Source organism: Callorhinchus milii, unplaced genomic scaffold (genome assembly GCF_018977255.1).
Source record: "Callorhinchus milii isolate IMCB2004 unplaced genomic scaffold, IMCB_Cmil_1.0 Scaffold2, whole genome shotgun sequence".
NCBI lineage: Eukaryota > Metazoa > Chordata > Chondrichthyes > Chimaeriformes > Callorhinchidae > Callorhinchus > Callorhinchus milii.
In genome coordinates, this window is record NW_024704743.1 from 28,356,525 (window position 1) to 28,377,557 (window position 21,033).

Genomic DNA, 21,033 nt, shown 5'->3' on the forward strand with positions numbered 1-21,033 from the left:
AACGCAGCAGCTAATTGCGCACAGCAGTGTCCTAGAAACAGTTATGGATTGAAATAACCAATTTATTATTATTACTTTATTTTTTGAAAGAATTCAATAGTACTGAGCTTCAAAAATTTGAGGAAAGGAGGAAGAAACACCCGATTTTTGACCACATGTACATAAACTTGAAAAAATTCTTCAATGAATGTTGTAAAAATAACTTTATGAACAGTCACAAATATGGAATGCATATTGACAAATGAAATCGAAAAAGCAAATTCGACCAAACGTCAGGTAAACTTAGACAAAGCAATGCCTTTTAGATCAGCTGGCAGCATCTATTCTGGAATGAGAAGCAAATTTTAAACTTGATATAAAGAGGATGTTTTTCAACCTGACACTTCCCCAGAAAACTGATACTGTATTAAGTTATACATGGCCAATTAAATATATCAATTTAAATACTACCATATTTTGGCATGAGAGAAAATTGGTTCCTCTTTATTAATTGATTCTTTTCATTAAGCTAAAAATGATTTAAAATTAAACAATGAACCAGGTGATTCCATTCAGTAAAGCAAAGTGTTGAGGAGGTAGTTCAATATTTGAAAATCCAACATAGTCAAGCAAAATATTGCCGCTTCCAAACATTAAACTTGCAAACCATTGTATCCTCCATAAATCAATGAAGTGATCAAGATGAAGCAACAAAAAAGCTGCACAATGCCAAACAATTTGAGTTAACATTCATTCATTTGGCCAAATCACAATTGATTTACTAATACAATGGATGGAGAACTACAGCTCTTGCAATTATTAACTATATCAACATCAAAGCAATGACATCATTAGTTGCTATAAGCCATTCACATTGTAAATGTCGCATAAATCCACTCCATGACTCAAAAAAAAATTGCAGGCTAGTAAACTGATATCAAGCCCGAGTACAAGTGCAAGAGTTTAAAATAACCCAGTCCTTATGAAGTTGCAATATTATCCTGCACCACTTCTTACCTCAAAAGGCTTTCTTTTAGTTAAAAGCCCAAGCCAATTTTTTTTCTTGGACCTTAACTCAAATATCATGGAGTTACAAAGTTATCTTGTGTTGCTATACAACAACATAATATTTTTAAATCTGCGTTTAAGCTCTATTTGAGAGTAATACTGTTTAACCATTATGAGATGGGATCCAGAATTTGAAAAATTACAAATCCCAAAGGTTTGCACTGCTGGAAATCTATCCATACTGCAGTCCCAAAAGAAAAGATAAAGAAAGAAGCTGTGCCATAAGCAGCCGAGCTGTTTGATATGGCTACTTGCTGAAGTCCAATCTTAAAAATTATTCTTTATGCAGTTTTCCCTCAGTCTCTTTCTCATCATACGATTCACCAAATTCATTTATTCTGCTTTTATCCACTGGGTAAAGCCTGCAATAAAAGACACACGTTGAACGTCAGAATTATGGAGGTAAATACACTTAGTGCAACAACAACTTGCATTTATATAGCACCTTTCATACGTGTAGCGTCTTAGAACGCTTAACAGTGGTGTGGTTTGACACCGAGCTGGAAATAGACCGAGGGTACAGTCAAAGAGAAAGTCTTCAAGTGTAATTTGAAGATAGGCAAAGATGGGCTAATCTTCACACACTTAGCACAAATATAGTTTCAGATATCATTGGGATTGTTGCACCATACTGCTCTCGAAGCTTTGGTGGATGATGTAGCAACTTTGATAGGAGCATTTTAATATTATCAAAGGGATAATCATGCAAAGAATTCAATAGTAATCACGAAAGAATTCAATAGTACTGAGCTTCAAAAATATGAGGAGAGGAAGAAACACCCGATTTTTGACCACATGTACATAAACTTGAAAAAATTCTTCAATGAATGTTGTAAAAATAACTTTATGAACAGTCACAAATATGGAATTGACAAACGAAATCGAAAAAGCAAATTCGACCAAACGTCAGGTAAATTTAGACAAAGCAATGCCGTTTAGATCAGCTGGCAGCATCTATTCTGGAATGAGAAGCAAATTTTAAACTTGATATAAAGAGGATGTTTTTCAACCTGACACTTCCCCAGAAAACATTATGTAAAATAAGTTCTAAACTAACACAAAAAAACAATGTTGGTGCAGTGTGTAGTATACAAACAGCTTGCTGTAATGCATCACAAAATGCAAAGCAGCTTCAGTAGAATTATCGAAGAAATAGAACTTCAGATGTTTACAGTACACAGTGGAATAAACATTCCATCATTTTTTGGGGCCGAATTTAAAGCCAGGAAGTGAAATTACAGACATGCAACACAATGAAGCAATCCAGGCCTCTAAACTATTCTTTCCTAATGAAAGTTGATGTTAGAAATTCAGATGAAATTTTAAAAAATTTGCTTAAGTGCTGTTTGAACCTGGAATGCATTGCCTGAAAGGGTGATGGAAGCCAATTCAATAACAACTGTTAAGAGTAGATAATTATTTGGGGAGGATAAGTTTGCAGGGCTATGGGGAGAGAGCGGGGGAGTGGGATTGGACTGGATAGCTCTTTTCAAAGAGCCGGCACAGGCACAATGGGCCGAATGGCCTCCTTCTGTGCTATACAATTCTATGATTCTATGAAGTGCTTGAATGTATTATTAGAACAAATATTGGAAAGCCTTACCATCTCTGATACAGGTAGACAAGAAACACAACATCATCTCTGAAACATGCCAGTCTGTGTGATGTCGGCATAGTGATAATGAAAGCAAAGACATCATCAATGAAGGTATTGAATGCCTGAAATACAATAAGAGAACGACTGTTACACCCAAACAGGAACATTAGGTCAAATCAAAAAAGTGGTCATATTGCACAATGCATCTTAAAATGTGTTCAGCTGCCCTCTGTGATGACTCAGCAAGTTTGCATCTGGTGATTTGTGAACAAGATTAAAATAAACAAATAGAATGAAGAAACAAGAATGAAGCCAGGAACTAAATGCAGCCTCATCATCGAATATAAATCTTACAACACATGCTTTTCTGTGCATGCGACACTGTCAGCTGATGAGATATTAATGTCATCACTAAGCACTATAATCTATTTTCAAGCTACATTAAAGAACCTCCTAAATCGATAGCTTTGCAATTGTAAAAGGGTAAAAGCCATACATGGTCCCAAACGCTTACTTTGTACATGAAAGCCTTCCATGGTAAATGAGCCACCGATTTCATCTGCAAATAAACAAAAGACATAAGAATACACTAAGATTCATAACAATTCCCTTACAGCAATCATCATTACTTCCCATTACAAATAATAGTTTTGGGATAGAGGATGGGAAAAGAGAAATATAAGAAAGACCAATAAATAAAACAATACATAAAGTGTCCCTGGGATATTTCAGTTGTAAGTAACATTGATTGGTGTTCCACGAATACATTCCACGAATTGCATTTTCAAACTGATTGCACATCAAGCTCAACAAGATCCAGATTTCATAGATTTTCAGTTGCCATCAATGTATGTCGCAATGTTGCTTGTACAACAGCAGCAGCAACTTGCATTTATATAGCACCCCTCACTCAGGGTAGTTCCAATGTTGCTTGTAATAAGCAGTGATTCTAACAGGTTTTATGTAACTGAAAATTGGAAGGACAAAGTTCTGGACAGTCGAGCTGGGGGTTGGATTCAAGAAGAGTGTGTGCGTGGGGGAGGGGTGCGAGGGGTTTGGGAAGATGCCCAAAAGCACAGTCAAAGAGGAAGATCTTGAGATGAATCTTGAAGGAGGCAAGAGAAGGCATGAGGGTGAAGGGATTTCTGGATGGAATTCCAGAGGGTGGGAGCAGAAAGGTTGAATGCCTGACCGCAGATGGGAGGGCAAGCCGGGCAGGGAAAATGAAGGTCAGTGCCTATCGAGCGATGGGAGCGAGCAGGTTGATAAGATTTTAGCAGGTCGCAGAGGTTGGGTATGACCATGGAGGACTTTAAAAATGAGGATGAGGCTCTTGAACTGGATCCTCTGGGAGATGGGGAGCGAGTGCGGCCAGGTGAGGGTGGGGGTGATAAGAACACAGAGCTTTGGCACAGGAGAGTACATGAGCTGCAGATTTCTGAATAATCTGCAACTTGTGGAGGGAAGAGTTAGAAAGTCCGACAAGCAGAGTTGGCATAGTCAAGCCTGGATGTGATGAAAGCATGGATAAGGGTCTCAGCAGCCTGAGGGAAGAGGTAGTGGCAGAGGAGGGCAAAGTTGTGGAGGTGGGGAAGGCTGAACGGGTCAAGGTATTGTTGTGTGGTTTGAAGGACAGTCAGGAGTCAAACAACACATTGACATTCCAGACTGACTGTTAGATGGAGTATACATCCATATACAGTGATGCTGTCAGCACCTGAGGTGAGAAGGAGCCATGCCTCTGGATGACATTACTGAGCGAGAGCATGTAAATATTAAAGAGAGGACAAAAGACAGAGCCCTGAGGAACCCCACAACTGACGGTGTAGGGGCTGAAGGAGAAACCGTTAGCAGATATAAAGTGGAGATGATGGAGAAGGTAAGAGTGAAACCAGGCAAGGACAGAATCATTTAGGTGGAGCTGAGTGGAAAGGCAATGGAGAAGAATAGAGAGGTCGACAGAAATCCAAGTTAGGAATACAGACATTTCAATACAATATTAAAATTGATTTACTAATTTTATGTTCACAACCACTGCAATTTTATGTCTACTAACCTTGTAATTAACAAACAACTGAGGCAGCATGAATAGAAACCCAAAGGCGTAGACACCTGGAAATAAGCACATTGGCATTTCAGAGGGCATAAAATAAAATAAACATGGGAAATAGACATTGGGATCAATTTGACAATCTATTTGAATATTTTTTCAACAAATGGGACCTGAAACTGCACAACGTGGATCATCCCAAAGCTATTCTCAGGAGTGATGTTTGCAAAGCTCGGCTCACTAACCAGCAACTGGAGGCAGTTCAATGCCTCAATGCCAAAAGAACTGTTTTCTGAGGAACATTATTAATGGGGGAGGGAGCTGTATTTGACGCACCAAATATACATCAATCACTAAACTGACCTCACTAATGCATTAAAAAGTTAAGAGAATATATGAAAGACACTTACCATTAACTAAACTGTTAATTAACCAGGAGTACCAGCTGTGAAAAAAGTGAAATATTGTAAAGATCTAATTTTAATCTTTCACTTAAGATTCAAAACAATCAAATCAATTTGAATGAAGAACTATTTGAATAAAGCCTTACCTTTTGTATTTCACGTTTAGTAAAGAGTACACTGCTCCACCAAAACACAGTGGATAAAGTACATACGACAAGTACTTCATGGCCTAAATGAAAAGGAATGATGCAATTGTGAGAATATCTTTGATACACCCATTTGATAGATTTACATCAGTACAAATATAAACTGCAATCTGCTTTAAAAAAATACAAAAACTTCAATCTACATCTTGGATCGAGATGGTGAACTTTTTTTTTGCAAACTTGTTTCAGTTTCTCACCTAGAAATTATCTCCATTAATCTTCCTTGGACTAATCAACAGGAGACGACTCAGGGTTGAAGTATTTTAAATAACCCAAGTACAATAATAATAATCCTTGCATTTGATATAGCGCTTTTCAAGTACGACCACTAGAACCCAAGTGACTACCTCATAGAAGATTCATTCCATTATCTTTTTAAATTTATATGCTATAAGAGCCAAAGAATACCTGAGTATCATACTCTTCAGTCTTCTTTTCAGATTCATCAAATGATCCAAACTGCAAAAGTAATATTTTAGGTAAGATATTTTATTGTACATCTAGAAACATACTTTTTTAACATAAATCATGTGTTTAAACACAAACAATACCCTGATCTATGCCCAGTTGCTGTGAAGAAGGAAGAGCGAAGCAAGACCTACCAAAATGTATACAACAACTTGCATTGATATAGCGCTTTTCATGTTGGGAATAAGCCTCAAGGCACTGAACAGTTGAGGGCTTGCACCTGGGCCTAGGGTTGGGATCAAGAGGGTTGGGGGCCAAGCGATTTGGGGGTGGGAACACAACCGAAGGCAAGGTCAAAGACTAAGGTTTTGAGGTGGACCTTGAATGTGGCAGGGGGAAGGGGTGGGGGGGTGGGGAGGGAGGAGGGCAGGGGCGATGCAAAGGGACTGTGAGATGGTGCTCCAGAGGGTGGGGGCAGCTCAACCGCTGATGGTGAGGCGGGCAGGGCACATGAAGCAGGCCAGTGCCTGCCGAGCGGAGGGAGCAGGTGGGTTGGTTGGATGCAAGAAAGAAATCAAGTTCAACTGTGACATTGCAGTTTAATATGCTGCTTAGATTCAGTACCTGAACTTGCATAAGCAGGCAATTTGGTGAGATACTCAAGGGGAGCCAGTGGCTGGCATGAAACTATGCCGAGCAGAAATCACTGCATTGGGGGAGAAGATTTGAAAAGTCTATTCTTTATGCATGAAAAATGACATCTAGTTCATATTATATTATGACATCAGTCCAATTCCCTAGCGTACACCACACTCCAACAATCAGACTAAGAATGAAATTAGTAAGGATGAAGCTTCCTACATGTAATGTATTTACATTGTAATGTAATTTACATTACATGCTATTTACATGCAGTAAATGAAGTTTGAAGATGTACAGGAGTAGGGGAGTGGGATTGAACGCTTAGCTTGCTCTGAGAGATAGTGCAGGCACTTGACCAATGGCCTCCTCCTCCACTGTAAATTTCTATGACTACTTCGTAAAATTCAACAATTTGTCTTGTTTGCATTTTGTGGGGCTTAATTATAATGGCTGTCATTCCACTAATTTATATTGATATGCATGAAGTCTTTAGGAGTCTTTAGTGAACATACACATTCCACTTTAGTCTTCATATTTTACCTGGAATGTTGGTTTCAGGCCAACCCACTTGATTGTCATCTTAAAGGCCTTCTTAACTTTCCAGATCTGCAGTATAAATAAAAACACAACAGGTATATATAATAATCCTTGCATGTGATATAGCGCTTTTCACTTCTTCTAGACGTCTCAACGCGCTTCACAGAATATACTGTAAAGTGATTTGACTGTAAATGTGTGGGCAAAATGCGGCAACCAATTGCGCACAGCAGTGTCCCACAGTCAAATTGAGTGACCAAATTATTATTGCTTTTTTTTCTTGAGGGATTATTATCAGGTGGGTGGAGTAAGGATCCCAGATCTCTCGCTTGCGAGGCGAGCGCTCTAACCACTGAGCTGCAGGACTAGTTATATTCTTCATTCATGTGAAATTAAAAATAGATACTGAAAAATATTGCTGAAAGAAAAAAAACTGAAATGCGAGCAAATTTTATGCAATTTAAAAACATCACTTAAAAAAAGGACAGAATCAAAGGTATTTAGGATTATTATCTTACCTCAATGATAGCGCCAATTCCAGCTGGAATAAGTACTAATAAACTGGTTTGCTCATCCAGCAGGAAAAGAAATATCATGATAGTACTGAAGCACCGCCAAAGAACTGTCAGAAAAAGCAGAAAATTTATTTTTTACTAGTTACTTCTCCTCATCCCTTAAGCTTTAATTTCTTCCCTTCCCATTTCGTACCACACACAGCTTATTAGTGAACAGTGTAGCCTGGTAATCTGCTGCTGCTTTTTTGACTTTTTTTGCTCCCCTCAAGAAATGATAGAATGATCCCATGGTCTAGATTAATACAAGAACTGGTTGTAAACAAGCAGCTGTTGCAATACACGTTAATCTCTGTAGGCAATTTATAAGGAAAAATGTTCGATTTTGCAGCAATGAAAGACACCAAATGAAAGGGGGTCAGAGTTGTTGAGATGAGGCCTGACAATTACCTGATGATAAGTGAACACCTAACATTATTGCTCCAGTAATGTGTTGACATTAGACATCCAGCCGTACATGCAAAGCAATTTGCAAGTGCTAAGTAAAGTAAAAGCCCCAGCATCAGTTTGGCTGAACACCACAAGCATACAAGTATGTGCCTTGTCCGTTATTAACACACACACACACTTTGGTTTATTTTCAAAATTATGTTCAACACTTACCTGCTTTAGTGGACATCCCAACCATGTTGTTCTTCCTTCTCCAAAAGCTAATATCATTTTTAAAGGCCAAGAAATCGAACAGGAGCTGCACAACAAGTGTTCTTTTTTTAAAAAAAACTATACAGCTTTTCATAAAAGGCAAAAACACATTGATTAATAAATGACTACATTTGGAATTTCCTACAAAAAGGATTTTCAAAATAAGATTAATTCAGGTTTTTGTGTGCTGCTCCTAACTCAATTAGAAGCACTGGGTGTCCCGGACATTCTACTGAAATGTGTCAGAAAGAATATAATCAGAAATTTGTGAATATCTGAAGTGTAAAGAAACAACCAGTTACATTTATATAGTGCCTTTCACAACATGGGACATCCTAAGGTGCTGGACAGTTAAGGATCTGTACCCAAACTGGTGGATTGGATCAAGAGGTGTGGAGGGCAGGGTGGGTAGGGGTAGGAGGCACAGTTGAAAATGAGGATCTTGAGACGGGTCTTGCAGGAGGCAAGGGAGGGGGCAATGCAGAGGGACTGTGGCAGAGAGGCTGAAGGCCCGCCCGCCAATGGTGGGGCAGGCAAGCCGGGGGACGTGAAGCAGGCCGGAGCCCGCTGAGCAGAGGGAGCCGACAGGTTCGTAGAGGTGAGGAAGTCACAGAGGTAGGAAGGAGCAAAGCCGTGGAGGACACAGGTTTTGTGTCAGTGACTCCCAATCCAGTTGACTAAACTATCTGAGAATCCAAAGTACTGTACTTCCTCCGGACAGAAGTGGCAGTCATAGTCATGCTCTCCTCAGTTGGAGAATGATAAGTGTCTTATAGGTGAGCAGAGAGGGTTAAAATAATGGCAAGTGTACCCTGCATGTGTAAAGATCTAATACAAAACAAATGGCGATATTAAAAAAAGCTTTCAAATTACATGAACATTAAATATTTATTCTGCATTCTGGAACCTTCTTGTAAGTCTTCTGAATGAGATTATAAGAACATAAGAATTAGGAGCAGGAGTAGGCCATTTGGCCCCTCGAGCCTGCCCCGCCATTCGATAGATCATGGCTGATCTTCTGACCCAAATCTAATTACCTGCCCTATCCCCATATACCCTAATGCCTCTGTTTTTTAAAAATCTATCAGTCTCAGCCTTGAAGATGTTCAAGGACTGAGCATCTACAGCCTTCTGGGGTAGTGAATTCCACTCTGAGTGAAGAAATGTTTCCTCAACTCTGTTCTAAAAGGCTGACCCTTAATTTTAAGACTGTGACCCCTGGTTATAGATTCTCCTACCAGGGGAAACAGACCCTCTGTGGCTACTTTATCAGCCCTTTAAGAATCTTATATGTTTCAATAAGATCTCCCCTAATTCTTCTGTACTCTAGAGAATATAGCCCTAGTTTATTCAGCCTATCCTCATAGGTCAGTCCCCTCATCCCAGGAACTAACCGAGTGAATCTACGCTGCACCCCCTCTAGGGCAAGTATGTCCTTTTTTAAATGAGACCAAAACTGCACACAATACTCCAGGTGCGGTCTCACCAAGGCCCTATACAGTTGCAGCAAGACTTCCCTACTCTTGTACTCTAAACCTTTTGCAATGAATGCTAACATGCCGTTCGCCTTCTTAGTTGCTTACTGCACCTGCAAACTAACTTTTTGAGACTGGTGTACAAGGACACCCAAATCCCTCTGAACACTAACGAGTCTCTCCCCCTCTAGAAAATAATCTGCTTTTCTATTTTTTCTACCCAGGTGAATAACTTCACACTTCCCCACATTAAATTCCATCTGCCACCCACTCGCCCACTCCCCTAGCCTATCTGTATCAAGTTGCAATCTTTTTGCATCATCCTCAGAGCTTACTCTCCCACCTAGTTTAGTGTCATCCGCGAATTTAGATACGTTACATTCAATGTCCTCGTCTAGATCATTGATATAAATTGTAAAAAGCTGAGGCCCAAGCACTGATCCTTGTGGCACTCCACTAGTCACATCCTGCCAATTCGATAATAACCCGTTTATCCCTACTCTCTGTTTTCTACCCATTCGTCACTCTTCAATCCATGCTAATGTGCTTCCATTTATCCCGTGGCCCTGCTTCATTGCACAAAACAAGGTCTAATATGGCCTGTTCCCTGGTTGGCTCCTCGGCATACTGATCTAGATAATTGATAATTATCCCTAATACATTGTATAAACTCTTCCTCTATCATACTTTTCCCAATTTGGTTGTCCCAATCTGTGTGCAGATTAAAATCACCCACAATTAATGCTTTTCCTTTACTACATGCTCTGCTAATTTCCTGATTTATACTTTGAGAGATACTGTGATTGCTGTTCGGGGGTCTATAAACTACTCCCATTAGAGTTTTCTGCCCCTTGTTGTTGCGTACCTCTACCCATACTGACTCTACTTCCTGCTTTTCTGATTTAAAATCTTTTCTCTCTACTGTTTTTATCCCATCCTTTATTAGCAGGGCCACACCCCCTCCTCGTTTACCACATTGCCTATCTTTCCTATACACCACGTACCCTGGAATATTTAGTTCCCACCCTTGATCTCCCTGTCTCGGTGATGACGACCAGATCATACCCGTTTGTTTCTATTTATGCAATTATTATACAGGGATTATTATACAGGGATGGAGAAAATTTCCTCTACATCGCAGCTGTCATCACCTCTATTTTTAAAGGAAGAATGAAAATGTCCATCCCTTGTCACATTATCAAAAATAAATATGTAGAAGGTGCTTTCTGAGAATTAACTTTCTCTTCTAGTTGCAACTTACATGGAACGCTGCCACAAAAAATGTCAAAGCCAAAAAGTAGAGGTTGGTATCCACAAAGATTCCTTTTACTTCATCAACATCTTTTTCAGTGAAACCTAAAGTGTGAACAGACAGACACCAAAATATCAATTCAATGCTAAACCAAAATTCTAGGATAAAGCAAAGCTTATTTGTAAAATAATAGTTGAGTAATCACTGTTGATACTGATTTTCTGTGGTGGAAGTACAATGGTAGAAGTGCTTCTAACAGGCAAGCACTTTGTGTAATTTCTGATGCTAAATTACACCATCCTCCACCATTCACAAAAGCCGATCACAGCATAAATTCAACTTTGTTTCAAATTTTCTGTGCTAAGTGCTTTGAAACGCTTTAATGGGATAAGGCATACAATCAATTATTATTAATCTGAGCAAGCGGAATCTTGACACTTGATGCCCAAAGTGGACAAATCTAACATTCCCAGCACTAACGTATTCAAAAATAATGAAAAATAAAATTCTATCCTAAAAAAAAGCTAAGAAATTAAAAAAATGTAAGCACCTTACCTAAATTACATTATATTCTAAACACTTTACACTTCAGAGATGAAGCTTGCTCTGTTTAATCAACTATGAGACACAAATGTGAAGAACTAATCCTGATCAGTTGCTGTCCTGCAAAAACCAAGACAAACTCTTACTGTAACACGGAAAGCTTATTTTCGAGGACAGAACATACCAAATCGCTGTAATGAAAATACTGCTTCTTGCATGTGGGTCCAAAACCGTAATTTTCCTAGCGATATTGCTTCATAGCAGATAGTCAAAGGTAATGTAATCGATGTAGCATTTATGATCTGTAAACGAATATTTAGCAGCATTAAGGAAAAAGAAACATGCTATTGTTCAGATAACCACTTGAAAGAGAATTTTACACTGAAATGTCACATTCTTACTTCAAATCTAAGATTTGCTGTTTCTGACTGGTGGCACAAGACCAGCATCATTTCACAAAATATCACTGGTACATACTAGTTTTCAGCAATTTAAACATCCAACTCATTCAAATTATTTACTTCAATATGCATCTGGGAAAAAGTGATCCAACCCTCTGCGTCACAGATTAATACTGAATCACTATATCATTTTGATGCTCAGGCCTACACCATTTTGAGATGCCCCACTGCATTCATACAGTGAGTGAAACAGCAGACACCATGCCAATACGGATTAAGAGTACCAGTGTTTCATGCCAAAAGCTGAGCTTGCATTGGTAATTTCCCAGGCAGTGAACCATGTAGAGGCTGCAAGTTTCTTCTCAGATTGTCACTCAAAGAGACCAGAAGATGAGATGAGCCCCGATGGTCTAGTAGGCTTATAACTACAGAGACCGAAGAATCCCTTCTCTGAGCTAGCAGATCTCAGTAATCGGCATCCAACGCTTGGTTTCAATTTACAAAATTACCTTTGCATAGCGCCTTTCACATCGGGAGAACGTCCCAAGGTGCTGAACAGTCAGGGATTTGGACTTGAGTAGTGGGAATGGGGAGGGATGGAGCAGGGAGGCTGGAGGGCAGGGAGGGTGGCCGAAGGCTGCGGTTGAAGAGGAGAGTTTTGAGGCGTGCGTTGAAGGAGCAAGGGAAGGAGCGAGTGAGGAAAAGGGACTGTGGGATGGCGTTCCAAAGGGTGGGGGCAAAGAGGCTGAAGGCCCGAATGCTGATGATGAGGCGAGCGGGACGGGGGACATGGCGCAGGCCAGAGCTGAGTGGAGGGAGCGGACAGGTTGATATGGGGTTAGCAGGTCAGAGGTTGGAAGGAGCAAGGCCATGGAGGGACTTGAAGGCAAGGATTTTGAGCTCTATCCTCTGGGGAATGGGGAGCCAGTGGAGCCGGCGAGGGTAGGGGTGTCAGGATCACAAAGCTTTCTTTGGTGAAAATAACAACAACAAAATTACATTCGTATAGCGCCTTTCACGTCAGGAGGGCATTCCAAGGTGCTGGAAATTAAAAGGTCGGAGTGTAGAATGAAAAAGCCAACAGTTAAAACAAAATGCAGGTCTTCAGAATAAAAAAATTGAAAAATAAACTTACAAGCAGGTCTCTCACTCGATTGCTGAGCTCATCAAGAAACAGTATTGGAAGATACTGAACTTGCTTTCCGTGTTGCAACCTAAATTACCAAATAATAATCAAATAATTTACAACAAGATCTGGTTCAATGCTTTTTATAAAGCACAAAATGACATTTTCTTTCTAAAGCAGGTTCTCAAGTCTGTGTATCGAGGATACCAATTAACTGATGATTTGGTTAAAACATATTTTAATTGAACAAAATGTTTGAGTCTTAACAGTTTTACTAGTGTATTATCTAACCATTCATTTTTCTAGCAAGAATCTTGCCATAATCACATGGCAAAGTAATGAAGTCTGTAAATTTTAAAGTATACTCAGCATTGTGTTTATATTTATTAAATTCTCAAATAGGTGTCTCGCTTAAAAAATAACCTAACTACCTAACCTCACATGTACAACTATGCTTCACTCTCATCAAATAAATTTATGAACTAAATTGGAGAAAGCAAACACTATACAATATTCACTTTACAGTATATTCTGTGAAACACTTTTAGACATCTCGAAGATGTGATAAAGTGCTACATCGATTGCAAATTATTAGTATATTAAAAAATGTAATTTATTATTTAAAAGGCTTATACTTAATCATATGTGGCACAGATTCTTACAATTCTGGAAGCTTCCCACAATGGTTCAACAAGCTTATCTGGTACAGAGACTTACATAAGCACAGAGGAATGTACCCCATGAAGGTCCAATATTCAGGTCCAATATTCAGGTATTACTTTAGTTTGGGGGAGGGGAGATTTTTTTTAAAAAAATAGCCAGAATTTCCACTCCTAATAACTATCTATTGGAAGATGCACGTTTGGACTTTAGGTATGGACCGTAATTCAGATGTGCTGCCCCTACCCTTGAATGTCCTGCTGAAACTCACAGTCAAGGCTCACATACGAATGAATAATGGCCACTTACTCCAAGTACAAAATGGAGTGTGGCGCTTTCCCCAAGAGAAGGAAAAGTAGAGATATTGACGAGAAAAGGAAATTTATCAAATTTCTAATTGAAGAGGCTGTAATTTTGATGCTCAGCATCATCATATTTCCACAAATATGTAATTTAAAAAAGCAAAATTTACTTGCTCGCCTTTTCAGACTTTTGACAGGTTTCAGGATTCATTATCAGCAGATTTGCAAACCTCGCCAACCAGTTTTCAGTATTTTGTAAATATTTTGCAATTCCAACAAAATCAGGTTTACAAGTCCTACAAATTGGATTCCAATTATTATAAACTTACAATCTCAGATATCTGTGTACATCAGCTGGAAGAGCAGATCCATCAAAAGTGAAGTTGTCTGTCATAATATTGATGGTGAGCCGGGATCTCCAGTGAGCAGCAGGCTGGTCAAACACTTTAGTTTCAGCATTAGTCACCACTGGCTAGTTAGCGAAGAAACAAAGTTTAAGACTGATTCAGAAAAGGAAAATTGTGTATCTTGCAGATAAGCTAAAGAGCAGCCAAACATGAAAACAACAACAATTTGCATTTATATAGTGCCCTTCACGTGGGGTAGCATCTTCGAAGGCAAGGGCATAAAAAAGAAGAAAGCTATTTGATAGTAGTTAGTAAACGTAGAGCAAACCAATCCTGCCAAGAAAGTCCTACAATTTTGTTCAGATGCATTTCCTCTTAAATGTACCAATGGCAGTATTTTACCAAATTAACAGTCAGGTCAAATAAATCCATCGCTATCTGGTCAGTCCTTTCTTTGTGAATCAATTGCTGTGACATGCGCGTATTCTAATTTGTCTGCTGCAGACTGCGCAATAAGATAATGAGATTTGCAAATTCTAAGGTGAACTTCATGCTTTACAACTGAGCAAACACGGGCAGGCTGTCCCCACAACAGATCATCAGGACACAGCGGTCTGGCTATCAAGACGGACAGCAGTGCTTATGCCTGATCTGCTTTGCAATATTCTGCACCAAAGTAAGATTCTGGCAGTCACTCACAATCCTTTTCATTAGGCACTAGACATCTAGTCAGAAAAAGTGCAGAGAAATAGAATCATGCAGATTTACATAAGAAGCCTATAGTTGCTCAATTTGGGCTTACGTATAGGCTTTTTTAAAAAATATATATTTACAAATTTACAAATAGTAAATAAGTAAATAAGTGCATTCACAAACACTTTTCCTTAAGTTACTTCTAAAATATGGCATACAATCATCACATTAATGACAGGTTTGTATCCAACATTCATTTTTGAAAGTTCTCCATCTCAGCTGGGCTTCTCTAGAGTAAAGAAACTGCAGTTCTTCAAAAAGAGGAGGAGGAGGAAAAGGCAAGTGAGTTACATGTATGCGCAGCAGCCAACAATAGAGAAAGTAATCTCCCAGTCATAAGTAATATATTATCAGACTTTGGCTACTAAAAGACCTGATGTTTTTACGACAATATAACAAGAGGCTTTTAATATTATATGGTTAACTTTGCATTACAGAACATTATAATTTTGTTCCCTCTTATTTAAAACATTATGTACCTGACCATCGGTCTCTCCTGTGATTAGGTTGATTTCCTCAGGTTTCGGGACCATGTATGCTGTAAGGTGACCAACTGCATACACATGTTTGCTGTCATGCCAAGGTATCACACCAACATGATGGAGAAACAGGTGAGCGTACAGTGTTCCATTGCTGCGTGTTTTCTTTGGTAACGAAATATTGACAATCCTTGTTTAAAAAAAGATGAACAAGAGCATGTTGGATAAAACTATTCAGAGGAATAAACAGTTGGAAAATACTGAAGAATGGCACAATGAGAATATGTCAACACCTTCTTACTGTTCAAAACTGAATTACGGTAAAAGTAAGACAATGAATCAGTAACAAGGATGTGAAAAGAAATGAATACCTCAATGACAAGCCCCAAATCCTTTTGTTACTAATCCTCTGCTTTCCACTTTAACACTTTCTCAGTATATTTCTTTTTCCTTAAAGACATTTCAGCTCTATCTATTTGGGCTTCCCCTATTAAGAATTGGAGCTAAATGATGCAAACAACAGTCTGATTGTAGTGCTCACCTAAAACCTGTCCATTCCAACATCAAAGCAGAGAATTTGCCCTTAATTCACAGCACAATTAGAAATTTCTCAACCCGAATAAGTGATAGTCAAACACCATAACCAAGGAAGCAAGAAAATTATTATTATAACTACCAGCCAAGAAATCATTGATTGCTTCAGAGGAAAAGATTCAAACACCTCATTCATTTTTGCATTTGATGAACACAGGTGACACAGTAAATGCTTAGTCTATTTACAGTAAACGTATTAGAAAGTTGGCCAAGTTACAGTATCTGCCCTACAGCCTCGAAGTTGATTGTGGTGCTCTGACGTACTATCCTGCAATTTTGGGGTCAGCCAGGTGTCTGACACACATGGGAACACGTCACCTGGGTCAATAGAAAATTGGAGAAGTGTTTGCCCAAAATTGCAGGCCATTTGTCAAATTTTGCAGAAAATTGCAGAGGGCTAATTGGTTCTATTGAGAGACACATTTTGTGAAACAACCCGGATTAAAACCACAAGCATATATTTCCTGAAAATGCAGTTATGTTTAAAATACTGAAAATGTTAATTTGAATAGTGCAGCACCTACCAAGAATTTATAATAATAATCCTTGCATTTGATATAGTGCTTTTCATGTCTTATCGACGTCTCAAAGCGCTTCACAGATTAGACTGTAAAGTGAATTGACTGTATGTTTGTGGGCGAACGCGGCAGCCAATTGTGCACAGCAATGTCCCACAAACAGTCGTGGATTGAAATGACCAACTTATTATTGTTTTTGTTTTTTGGAGGGATTATTATTAGGCTCTGTGTGGAGTAAGAAAACTTGTCCAAGGTTTCGCCCTCTGCCTGGAATTTGTCGCAGGAGATCAATTTAGGCCGGGCGTCAAATAAATAACAATAATCCTTGCATTTGATGTAGCGCCTTATCACATCTTTGAGACGTCGCCAAACACTTCACAGAATATACTGTAACGTGAAACGACTGTATATTTTCTGGGCATAACACTCCAGCCAACTGCCAACGTGTGTACAGGTTTGTAGCGGGGCCCAGCACACCGTGTGTACAGGGGCCCAGCACACCGTGTGTACAGGTTTGTAGCGGGGCCCAGCACACCGTGTGTACAGGGGCCCAGCACACCGTGTGTACAGGTTTGTAGCGGGGCCCAGCACACCGTGTGTACAGGTTTGTAGCGGGGCCCAGCACACCGTGTGTACAGGTTTGTAGCGGGGCCCAGCACACCGTGTGTACAGGTTTGTAGCGGGGCCCAGCACACCATGTGTACGGGTTTGTAGCGGAGGGGGGCGTTTGCAGATGATTCCGTGGTACAAGTGCGGCCACACTTTTCTATTGGCCCAGCCCATCACCATGCTTAAGAGTATCCAAACCAAGCTGAGATTTCCACGCATCCTACGTAGACATGGGAATTCCAGCGATAGATTGTTGGAATAGAACGCACACTCTTTCCACGGAGGGATGCATCCTGCTTTCCTAATTACAGAAAGATATATAATATAAATGTTAGCAACATGCTGTGAAGCGCCATTCCTCAGCTCATTTGCACATATCTAATATCAATCCTTGTTTGTTTTTTTTTTTTTGAACTGTTCAATGGCGGGCAGGTGCACCAGAATAAATGTTAAGCTTACCACAAATAGTTCAAGCACATGCTCAAATAGTTCATGCCTCAACATACGTTTTAATGAGTTAACACTAATGCCCATTTAATATTTTTCACAATTCACTCCGGTCACTGAGGGCAGGGATTCTTATCACTTGGCTCTTGTTAACCCGACAAGCCAAAATGCCCCTTGCTGGACAAGTAGTGGGAAACTTACCAGACGGGGCTCTCAATAGCACGCTGTGGGGTTAATAACAACTTGCATTTATATACTATCTTTCACGTCGCGAGGACATGTTTAAGTTAAACTCAAGCAGTACCTCAACGCACATTCTCGGGTACCTGAACCTTGGTCCTTGCCTTATACTCCACGGAAATAGGCAGGGTGCATCCCTCCAGGGAAAGAGTACGCAGTCCATTCCAGACACAGGAAAATTTCCAAGTGTACACATTGCATATGTGAAACTCTGTTTGGCTTGGATTCTCTTACGCATTGGTAATGGGTTTCTGCATGTACCAGACACCCAGCTAACCAAATTTTAAAAAAAGGATCCTGGAGTGCCACCAATAAACACAAATCCAGCAACTCTATCTGGTTTACGATCTTGTATACAATATTTTCCTTCTCCTTCCAAGTACCAGAGTGAAGCTTAGGGTCGTTTTCGCAGAAATATGGGTAATACCACTTGGTGACACAATACCTCGAAGCTGTACGTGAACACTGACATTTAATGTATTAAGAAAGTTAAAACTACCATTAACTAATTGCCCTATTCCTGTCTGCTCCAAGTCTTGTCCTTCAATCTGCCATCTATCAGAGGCAAAGCCACTCCATCTTCCCATCTAACCCAAATTGTTCCTCATTCTCTCCCAATAAAAGATTCAAGAAACATTTGACGCTGTAATTATTCCAGGTGTCCTCATTCCGTGCAAAACGTTTAAGCCACAGACAAATAGGAAAACTTCAAACTATGCCCCTCAAGCGATTTATGGGTATCCATACATGTATAATACAAAATATTTAATTACCTCTCAAATTTAGAGTTCACATCAAAATGGTCTATGTTCAATATGAGGTTTAGATTGGCTCCATCGGTAACACTGTTTTTTGTTGAAGTATAGATGCTCAGCTGCAACAACACACATATACACATTGTAAGCATATTTTAAAGAATCCGTGCACCAGTTATTAGTTTTACAGATTAATTGCTGGGAATGCGTTCCTGAATAAATCCTCAGGTTAAGATTAACATGGTTCACACAAGCTACAGGGGTACAACAGACAATAAAACAACATTTGGACCATTATCAACCCAATGAGAACGACAAAACCGAGTGGCTGAAAGCTCAAGAGCAAGTTTAAGATGCAAGTTTCAAGTGATCTGATCGTTGATGCCAATGAGCTGACAGTCGATTCTGTTAAGACAATTTATCTCATTGTAATATGTGTTCACCCTTTCAATAATAGACATGACATTCAGATGGCAACAGAATGGCTAAATCCTTACCCCATACAATAGAGACAAGAAAACACAATTAACGAATTCAGCCCCCAAACAAACACAAAACATGTAGCTTTTCTGTGATGGCATGTCATTTTCTCCAACGAGATGCAGACTCAGGTGTAAGGCACAGCCTGAGACATGGGCCACGAGAGTCTATGGCGTCCAGAAGACTAACCTGCATCCTGGGGTTTTCAACCAGATAGGGCTTGATGCAGCTCTTGGTCTTGCGGCTTGCACAGGACTTAGTGTAAATGATCCCGTACATTACCCAGCACGTGTGGAGCACGTAGGCGACGAAGACGCCGACTATCAAGGTGGTGAAAGAGGTTTTCTTCAGCCCCAACATCCTGGGAGAGATCAGAGCGGCCACTGGGGCATCGTCCACCACAGCCACAGCACAGCAAGTCCAGACAGCAGCAGTGCTCTGCACCTCCCCACCCCCACAGCCTGCAGTCCCCTGATCTCCCTCAGTGTCTGCACACCCCCAAACCCTTCTCCCCTCCCCTCAGTGTCTGCACACCCCCAAACCCTCCTCCCCTCCCCTCACAGTGTCTGCACACCCCCAAACCCTTCTCCCCTCCCCTCACACAGTGTCTGCACACCCCCAAACCCTTCTCCCTCAGTGTCTGCACACCCCCAAACCCTTCTCCCCTCCCCTCAGTGTCTGCACACCCCCAACTCTTTCTCCCTCAGTGTCTGCACACCCCCAACCCTTTCTCCCTCAGTGTCTGCACACCCCCAACCCTTTCTCCCTCAGTGTCTGCACACCCCACCCCTCTCCCCTCCTCACACAGTGTCTGCACACCCCCAAACCCTTCTCACCCCCTCACACAGTGTCTGCACACCCCCAAACCCCTCCCCCCCTCAGTGTCTGCACACCCCCAACCCTTTCTCCCTCAGTGTCTGCACACCCCCAAACCCTTCTGCCCCCCCTCACACAGTGTCTGCACACCCCCAAAGCCTTCTCCCCTCCCCTCACACAGTGTCTGCACACCCCCAAACCCTCCTCCCCTCCCCTCACACAGTGTCTGCACCCCCAAACCCTCCCCCTCCTCACACAGTGTCTGCACACCCCCAAACCTCCTCCCCCCTCACACAGTGTCTGCACACCCCCCCCCCTCCTCCCCTCCCCTCACACAGTGTCTGCACACCCCCAAACCCTCCTCCCCTCCTCACACAGTGTCTGCACACCCCCAAACCCTCCTCCCCTCCCCTCACACAGTGTCTGCACACCCCCCCCCCCCCCCTCCTCACACAGTGTCTCCACACCCCCCCCCCCCCCCCCCCCACAGTGTCTGCACACCCCCAGACCCTTCTCCCCCTCTTAACACAGTGGTTGCACACCACCAACCGCTTCTCCCTCTCCCTTCAGTGTCTGCACACCCCCAACCCCGTCTCACACAGTGCCCGCACCCAGACACAGGCTCCGGTGCCCTCAGTCAGTGTGTGGCTGGTGTGGGGGTCGGTGTGCGGCGGCGCCTCTCCTCCTCCTCGGGCTCCATTGCTCTGAGCCTCTGTCGGCGCGCGAAAGAAGGAGACTTCCGCCCGGATGTGACCTCACAGAGGGGGGGAGAGGCGGAGAGGGGGAGGAGCCGACGGCGCGCATGCGCGACCCCCCCCGCTCCGCCCGTCAGTGAGAGACTGTGCGCGTGCGCAGTGTGGGAGCGACGCTGTGGATCAGAAGCGGCCCCGAGACCGCGGGACCTCCCGACATGAGAGGCGCTGTTACACACATCACCTCAGTTACCCCCTCACACCCCAACCGCACCCTCACCCCCCAACCCCTCACCCCCCAAAACCCCCCAACCCCTCACCTCCTCACCCCCCCACCCCTCACCCCCTCAGCCCCCAACCCCTCACCCCCCCCAACCCCCTCACCCCCAACACCCCCCAACCCTCACCCCCCACCCCCTCACCCCCCTCACCCCTCACC

The 21,033-nt window shown here is 41.6% G+C and overlaps 1 protein-coding gene across 1 annotated transcript; it reads right to left on the reverse strand.

Annotated features, from left to right (window-relative positions):
• Positions 1-184: 184 nt before the first annotated feature.
• clptm1l (CLPTM1 like) lies at positions 185-19,634 on the reverse strand. The gene is made up of 17 exons (XM_007889629.2): positions 19,276-19,634; positions 18,625-18,725; positions 15,444-15,633; positions 14,194-14,336; positions 12,912-12,990; positions 11,560-11,677; positions 10,842-10,936; positions 8,067-8,151; positions 7,410-7,513; positions 6,895-6,960; positions 5,713-5,763; positions 5,245-5,327; positions 5,105-5,139; positions 4,701-4,756; positions 3,159-3,203; positions 2,651-2,766; positions 185-1,409 (listed from the first exon to the last, which is right to left on the reverse strand). Exons 1-17 carry the CDS (start codon positions 19,444-19,446, stop codon positions 1,322-1,324), a joined length of 1,626 nt encoding a protein of 541 aa, XP_007887820.1. The 5' UTR covers positions 19,447-19,634; the 3' UTR covers positions 185-1,321.
• Positions 19,635-21,033: the final 1,399 nt, after the last annotated feature.

What these genes read in the sequence shown, in the direction of transcription:
- clptm1l (XM_007889629.2), bottom strand. Translation starts at nt 19,446, where the DNA reads ATGTTGGGGCTGAAGAAAACCTCTTTCACCACCTTGATAGTCGGCGTC. An exon ending in ATTTTCATTACAGCGATTTG is followed by an intron (nt 10,937 to 11,559) that starts GTATGTTCTGTC and finishes TTCACACTTTAG; the next exon opens with GTTTCACTGAAAAAGATGTT. An exon ending in GGAAGGCTTTCATGTACAAA is followed by an intron (nt 2,767 to 3,158) that starts GTAAGCGTTTGG and finishes ATTGTATTTCAG; the next exon opens with GCATTCAATACCTTCATTGA.